The sequence below is a fragment of the Anarrhichthys ocellatus genome, unplaced genomic scaffold (genome assembly GCF_004355925.1).
Source record: "Anarrhichthys ocellatus isolate YVR2014 unplaced genomic scaffold, GSC_Weel_1.0 scaffold2047, whole genome shotgun sequence".
Taxonomy (NCBI): Eukaryota; Metazoa; Chordata; class Actinopteri; order Perciformes; family Anarhichadidae; genus Anarrhichthys; species Anarrhichthys ocellatus.
In genome coordinates, this window is record NW_022282021.1 from 1 (window position 1) to 8,817 (window position 8,817).

At 38.9% G+C, this 8,817-nt stretch overlaps 1 protein-coding gene across 1 annotated transcript; it reads left to right on the top strand.

The window, feature by feature from the left end:
* Nucleotides 1-2,516: 2,516 nt before the first annotated feature.
* On the top strand, nt 2,517-8,610 carry LOC116378083 (gastrin-releasing peptide receptor-like; the record flags this gene model as incomplete). Its single annotated transcript, XM_031839898.1, has 4 exons — nt 2,517-2,843; nt 5,784-6,102; nt 7,907-8,041; nt 8,362-8,610. Coding segments are annotated over 4 exons (1,030 nt in total), but the record flags the coding sequence as incomplete, so codon positions are not given.
* Nucleotides 8,611-8,817: the final 207 nt, after the last annotated feature.

The following is an 8,817-nucleotide window of genomic DNA, read 5'->3' on the forward strand; positions in this document are numbered from 1 at the left end:
GCCAGTTGGGGACACCTGATGTAGACTCAAGGAGCAGCAACAGAGGGACCGAAGAGCCGCATGCCGCTCGCAAGCTGCAGGTTGCTGACCCCTGTGCTAGGCGATCACCATATGATGGCAAATAAGTCTTTCAATCTTCATCTGTCATCAGCTGTATGGTGCTGGCATCAATCTAAACATGGACAATGGAATTATTTAAAAAACAGCAATCCTGATTAGATAACCTAATTATTTTTGATAATATTTAGATATCTACAGTTTAATGAAACAGCAAAACAAGAAAGCTCATGTTTATTTTCAGAAACAATAATTTAGAAGCAATAACAAGTGTCTATGAAAAGTACAGTTGTTCGACTCAAATATTCTGCTTTTGCAGTTTAGTACCTTCTCGTGCTCCAGGGTCTCTATTGTTTCCTCAGTGTCACAACCTGGCTCCTAGGCTATGACAAATACGGCAAAGACACAACAGATGATGGTTACGTAAAGTATTTATTTTAACCAAATAAAGAAATAGTTAACTTCATGAAGTGTGTCAGTCAGTAACATCAGTAATGTCAACGTGGATGCGTGTGTGATAAAGTGTGTGTGTTGTCAGCAAAGCCAAACATAACCGGCAGCAAATGGCAGAGATCACTCCACGTATACCAGCGAGACAACCCGCGCCCCCAGAGCAACACTGGAGCAGGGCTTTATGCTCAAGGACCAGGTGCTCTGCATTGGTCAATCAGCCATGACTGCTGTTAGAGGCAGGGCCGTCACATCAGGAATATTTCTCTGTCCCAGGAAGTCACTTAGATTACCCATCCTGTGAGCATGCATTACAAGGAAAGTTATTGGAGGATATCACCATGCATACATCATACACAACAAGAGTCTAGGCTACAGATGAGCTATGATTCTAAGAGGGAAGTGGCATTGTCACTTTGCATTTGTACAGTTTTTTTAAAATCTGTGACACCACTGTGTTCTGCAATGCACCATGGCTAATATTGATATGAATTTCAAAGGCATTGAAACATACAGGTTGGATACTGTAAAACTTATATATAAGGCAAGTCACTTGTTTTGAGGTCTGAGGCAATCGCTCTAACTAGCGGGTTTCAGTAAACACTGCTGCTGTACCTGCAGTAAAGTCTTGGTCAAATACATTTTTGTAACAATAACAGTCTGCTTTTACTATATTAATCTTGGTTCATGCCAACATTTGTTTAAGGATTACAATTTGAATCCCCATTATGAGACGAAAAACATTGATGCAGAGCGGGCACGGACCTCTGAGGCTTTGCTAAGCTAAGCTGCAAAAGCAACATCAGAAGATGTTGGTTCTCTTTGGATCTTCCTACATATGTGAACAAACATTCTCCGTGATGAAGTTTAACAAATACAGACACAGATCTTCTTTCACTGACGATCACATGTCAAGCCCAACACAGACTAGATTTTTCGCACTGAACTGAAAAACAGAAAGTGAGGTAATACTCAAGTAAGTAAAGTACCTTGAAAGTGTACTTAAGTACAGTACTTGAGCAAATATACTTAGTTACATTCTACCACTGATCATAACATTTACTCTTACCACTCACAGCTTATCAAAACAATACAATTTACTGCTTTTTATAAAGAGGTGGAATAATATTGAGCAGGATTGAGTTCAGTCTATTGGTTCGGCCCTCCACAACAGTCCCTGGTTCTAATGTGGCACTTGAGAAAATGAATTGTACACCCCTGTCTTAGAGAGAGAGACACCCAGCACCTCTCCCTTTTCCTTTGATTTTGCACAGGATCAGACTTGTTCACAGGAAAGAGCATCACTGACAACTTCAGGGATTTCAAAGAAGACCTGATGCTCACACATGTGACTGTTACTTGGAGTTGCCACTCAGTTATGACAACTACCCAGATTTTCGACATGAAGTGAATAAAGAACAACCTTCAGCGTCCAATAACTGCAGTAATATTCAAACTGTTTCGTATGTCAAATGTAGGGTAACCTATTCCAAAGAGCTGCTTCTATGACTGTTGTGTTTAAGTATATTATAATTTCTATTTTATATCTCATAATTATGACTTACCAAGGGGATAATTTGGTAACACTTTATAATAATTACACACTATGAAGCATTAGTTGAGTATAAGTAAACACTTAATTCATCATTTATAAAGCATTGTTCCTACATTAACACTCATTAGTATGCAATTCATAAATACAGTTATAAATGTTTTATTCTTCATTAATAAGCTCGTCTATTATGTGTTTCATGATCGTGTTTTCATACTTTATAAATGATGGATTAAGTATGAAAGTATTAAATTAAGTATTATATATATATTACAAACCAATTATTAATGATTAATAAGATCATTTATAAAGTGTAGGTAACTTACATTCAGTTTTCATCTTTTTTTTTTTTTTTCTGACGTAAATGCCCTTCCATAGCTTCTATAGGTTAACATTTAATCGTTAAGAAAAAAAGTGAAAGAAGTAGGAGTTAGAGGTGGAGCATTTGTGCCAACAGCGTCACAGCTCTAAAGGCACAGACGATGTGGGTCACCCGTGTGGTCATCGCTTCAGTTTACGGTGCGATCAGCGTTTTGGGGCTAATCGGTAACATCACGCTCATCAAGACGTTCTGCTCTGCCAATTACATCCGCAATGTGCCCAATATCTTCATGTCCAGTCTCGCACTCGGGAATGTTTTACTGCTGGTGACCTGGGCTCCAGTCGATGCCAGCCGCTATGAGGAGTGGCTGTTCGGGAGAGTGGGCTGTAAAGTCATCCCCTTCATTCAGCTCACCTCTGTTGGGGTGCATGTGTTCACTCTCACTGCTCTCGCTGCTGACAGGTAGGCTACGGTTTCTGTTCTAATCATGTTATTGACCTGTAATCACTTTAAAATAGCCTATATAGCAGCCTAATTAGCCAAACGTCCTATTGTTTCTCACATTATGAAGATAGTCACAGGCAATATGTACAATCTAAATGTTGTATTACCACAATGTAAAGCAACAATGCAACTGTGTATTGATCAGGGGGAGTATTACGCACGAGGGAGCTGTGCGCTTCTGTTCAAGGCTGCTGACAAGTGCGCGCTTGATAGAGGCAAGAGATTCATTGCTGTCAATTTCTAATTTCAAAAGTTTGTTGTTATAAAGAAGACCTTTGCCTGTTTAGGGGATATCAATGTGTTTAAAATCATTGGCTGTGGGTGAAAAACTTGAATGATAGATAGATAGATAGATAGATAGATATGCACTTTATTCATCCCCAGGGGGAAATTTGTATGTTACAGCAGCAAGACACACCAAGAAGCAAAGTAACAGAGTAACCAAAAATATTAAGTATTAAAAAATGCACAATATATACAATAGAATAACAGAGTAGGACAAATTAAATATCAAAATATAGAATATATAAGATAAAACAACAAAAATGCACAGTATAATGAAATAGAATAGTGTTAAATTAACTGACTAGGTGAAAAACAGTAGTGCAAAAATTAAAAATCAACCCCAGCAAACGACAGTGTAGCAGTGTGTAATTATGTGGATGATGATCTGGCCTGAGGTGATTTATTGTAAAGTGTTATAGCAGAGGGCAGGAATGTTCTCCTGTATCTTTCCTTGTGACAGCGGAGCTGGATCAGTCTGTGGTGTAGTTGTATAATGTTTTAAAAACGTGTTCCAGGATGCTTTAATTCACGGTTAGCATACGTGTTTCTGTTCTTCCTCTCATTATTTCCCATCTTTGACCACTTGTTGTGTTTTTTTCTCTCGACCAATGTGGCAGGAACCCCTTATTGCCTCACATACAGTCAGACCTTTGCGCTGTTATAAAAGAAGATGAAAAGATGAAAAGAAAAATGTGAAAATGGGAATACTGGTGAGCTGTATCCTGTGTATTTAATTTACATTTTATTTCTTTAATTATGAATTAACTAAAGAAATAAATTGTAATCCTGCCGTCCTTATACCTGTGGCATAAGGTGAAATTAAAAAGTAAAATCGCTTTGTAACCTGTAAACTTGTCACAGACATAAACATGCATATATCTGTAATCTGAAAAATGTATCTTGGTCCCTCATTCGCAGTTACAGGTAGTAAAAAACTCATCAAAACAATCCCAAGAAATCTGAATTGAATGCTGCAACAACAGGAAGGTGCTCAACGAGGCTGCTGGTGATGCGACTGTTGATGGGTCTTCACTAATATATCTCAGTTATGAAACATATGAAACTAGCAACACACCCGGTAATGTTACACCTGCTCCAGAATTTCACCACTTGTTGAATTCAGTGTGTTATATATATGTTATTGTGGAATGCATGATTTGGTCCCTATAACCCCAGAACTTGGCTGAGAATCATCACGTTTTTTAAGTTTTCTTCAGTATTTAAGTTGTTCAGTGATGTATATCTGTACATCCATGGGTACATTGGAAACATGAACTGCATATAACTTTTTTGGCATACTGTTGTAACCCCCCTGCAGCTGTCGCTTTAGAGACAGTGCAGAATAACAGAAAATAGGGGAATTATCAAATCTAATCTAGGTTTGATGAGGAGATTGGTTAATAGGTCACTCGTCTGACTGCTGCACAGACAAGAAATATCCACCCCGAATTACGCAACCAACAACAGGTTTAATTAGAACACAATATGATGATCCATTCTCCAACAATTCCACATTTCCAAACATCAAAAAGTGTCCAAGCATGTAATATGAAAATCAAAAACACCTCTGAGATCTCAGGAATAAATTAAATTGAAAAAATTATGAAAGAAAGAGCTTAGTTCTCAAATGTCCTACCGCCCCCTCTGTGCACAAACAATGTCCAGCGAAATGGAGTCCAAGTGAACTGTGATGTCCGATTGAGATGAAGATTCCTCTCAGGTGAAGGTAGACCGTAAAATGAATGGAGATGGGGTGAGTGGTGGCAGGCAGGACGGTGGATGGACGACACCTCTGGTTCCAACGAAGAAGCTATACAAAAAAACCAGCCGGGACATCAAATGTTCAAAATTCTAAGAATCTCGAGGCGAAACTGCAGCTCTTCAATGACTCGTCGTTCCACATTCAATATAAAGTTGTTTACTTTATTCTATCGGAATCGAACTAATCTTCTTTTCTCCTCACAACTCCTACCATACTCAAACAAAGATCCTCTATTAAGAGACAGATTATCACTTCTATCGATCTCTGTGCATGGAGTCACAAAGATCGTCTAGTACGGATAAGATTGACTCTCCTAGCACTTTTCTGTGTACAGAGGAAAAAGCGGCTATGTGACCACCTGTCAACCTCACTTAAGGGGACAGTAACATAGTTCCAAAATATAATAATTAAGATCCAGATTAAATTATTATTCTGGTTACACTTTCAATTGTGCCAATTTGCCCGAATGTCAACAATTACAATCTTTTAAAAAACTGTCTCAAGTTGTAACCTACCGAATGAGTTACAATAAGCCACTTTCTGTTTACATCCCCCAAAGCACATTGGGGATTATAGTCCCAAAACATGAACATGATTAACGCAGACGACCCAAAATAAGTGTCAGACTTAAAAAAAACGTTCTCAATAACAGTAATCCATTACCATTAACTTGCAACTTACACATTATTCTTAAATTGAGTTTCCAGACATCATTCAGAAAAACTTTTGGGTTGACCGATTGCTAAAAGAATTGTTTCACTGCTCTCATCAGCGTCGTATCAAAATGAACACCAACACGTTGTGCTAACACCTTTATCTATCCATCCAACTTATATCTCCACATCCATCAGGTACAAGGCCATCGTGAAGCCCCTGGACATGCGAACATTAAGCACCACCACCTGCATTGTCCTGCGTGTGGCACTCATCTGGCTCCTCTCCTTGGTCCTGGCTATCCCCGAGGCCGTCTTCTCTGACCTCCACACCTTCAACGTCCCCTCCACCAATGAGAGCTTCGTCACCTGCGCCCATGCAAGGGAACTGCACCCCAAGATCCACTCCATGGCCTCCTTCCTCATTTTCTACATCATGCCCCTGCTGGTCATATCTGTGTACTACACATTCATCGCCCGGAGCCTGATGAGGAGCGCCTCAAACCTGACTGTGCAGGCCAGTGTTCAAACTACCATCCCTAGTGCGGTAGCTCGGTGATGTACTGAGGTCATGAGACCATTTTAATCTACTGAAACCTAACCATTATGTGTTGATTGTTTTATAAAACTTGGCATGGAATTCACTACGGTTATATCCCCCAAATACCCAGAAATAATACCAATGGCATAACCTCAGTGACCTTAATGGAAGCTAGAGCCCTGGTCATTAGATGCTTGATTTTTTTTTTTTTAAAGGTGCACTGTGTATTATTAGAAGTGTGAATCTTCACTGGCCCCATGATTCAATCCGATCACCATTACTGCACATGAATACTTTTTCATCAATTAATACAAGCACTCAGACAAATCTGAACTCACATTTTATTTACAAAGGGCTTTCAAAAATCAGACTATAACAGTCTATGACATAAAAAGCTGCATCGTTTCAATACAATCTCTGTGAGGCAGTTCATACACATAACAAAAACAAAACGTAAATCATTCTGCAGTGCATCACAGTCTGCTGTTATCTACAAAAAATAACGTTTACACACAGCAGCTCTAGGACAGGGCACTGAGTGCCATTTTACACTGCATGAATTAGCATTGTGGATTTAACTTAACTAATGAAATAGTCTACAAACTAACAGCAGGGCAAGATCATTTCATTGGTCAACACTACACCTGGGGAATTTTGACGGGGTTGTTGCACAAAAACTATTCAATCCAAGAGCAGACGTTTCATGAGCACACAGACGCAGCCCACGTGTGAGGAGAAGGGTCGAAGCTGGAGCCCGCAGAGAATCTGTAATCTCTCATACATCTGAGTGCAGCACACAGTTTTAGCCAAAATCCAAGCGCAAGCAGCGGCTATTTGAGTTTGTGGACAGGGTTTCGAATCAAAATCTGAAGTGAAATGAGTCATGCTCTCAAATTGAAAGCATATTCTGGAATAAAGAGAATACAAACTTATAATTATAATGCATAAATAAGTGATGGTAAGTAACTATGTCCATTAACTGAAATACTGTACAATTTTGAGGTACTTTAGTTGAGTATTCAAATTTATTTTTCAGAACAGGCAATATATTTATAAATATGGTACAGATTAAGCAACCCAACGGTACATAAATTATTTACTAGTAACTTAACCTCCACCAGCTATAACATGAAAATGTAGCTTACACAGTAATACATCAGTAATGATAATAACAATTGATGAAGAAAACGTGTTCTTCTTGTACGAATAAAAGAATAAAACTTGTTCAGGCCAAATTGACCTGAGTTGCGTATACGTTTTATTACAGTCCATAAATCAGAGAAGCCTTGAGTACAGATAGCACACATGGGTACAGTCTCCACCAAAGACTTCAAAGAAAAACCTTAATATGTCCCTATTTTATCCTATACCCTTATATAATATATTATATGAGATATCATCTGAGTAGACCCAGTGTGTCTCTACTCACCAGATAGAACCAGTCTGTACACATGTGATCCAAGGTTCTGCTATTCATGACCTCATATTTAATACTTACATAATCAATATCTCTACTATGATACGTTATTCTTTCTATCACACAAATAATCCAATATATAAAAAACTGATACTGAAAGAGGTAATTCTGCTTCACAATGAGCCCTTTTACATTTGAGTAGATTGAGTACAAAGTACATTTTGCTGTTGATACTAAGTAGAATTTTGAATGCAGGACTACGTAAAAAGATCTAAACACCTCCTCCACCTATGGCAAAAATACACTTAAATGTTAAAACACTAATGTCTATCATATGCCAGCATTGTTCTTTGGTTTTGACAGGGTTTTTTCTACACCCAACAGGTCAAATCAAGAAAGCGCTTAGCCAGGACAGTGCTGGTGTTTGTTGGTCTCTTTGCAGTGTGCTGGCTTCCCTGTCACGTCATCTACTTATACCGCTCCTATCACTACTCGCAGGTAGGCTGCACAAAAAAAACCACATGTTTATTCTATGTGTTTCTATCCACTCGGTGTGTAACAGTTATTATCTGTATCTGTTTATTTCACAAAAAGATTTGTGTCTTTATTCTGATCTCTGTCTACTGGATCATCGTCTTTACCATTTATTTTACTGCCATTTAAGTTTCACATAAGTTTAACTTGTAATTTGTAATATACTATTTTAACCACGTAATATGAATGTATCATATTTTAGCTCCTAAAAATCACAACCTCTATGTCTCTTCATCATTCAAACCAATGTTTCCCAACCCTCCACCCTACCTCTCTACGACCAGGTGGACACTTCCCTGGTTCACTTTGTGTGCAGCGTCGTCGCTCATATCCTGGCCTCCACCAACGCCTGCCTCAACCCATTTGCCCTTTACCTCCTGAGTGACAACTTCCAGAAGGAGTTCAATCAGCAGCTGTGCAGCTGCTCAGAGAGCCCCACTCATAACATGCATGTGACATATGTCTGCAACACACGTCACTCCGGCCTGAGCATGATCAACCTGAGACAGGTCTATCCGGAGGATTGCATGTGAGGGACGTGCGTTTGTGTGTTTTTGCTTCTTTGCTTTTGAGTCAGTGACCCCATTACTATTTGTACTGTATGTTTTCACAAAACAGTTTGATCATAAGAACCTTGCATAAAGATATATAGTTGAGTTATTGTACCAAAAGGGGTACTCCAATGTTTGAATATTGCACTTTTATAAAGAGAGAGAGAGAGAGAGAGAGAGAGAGAGAGA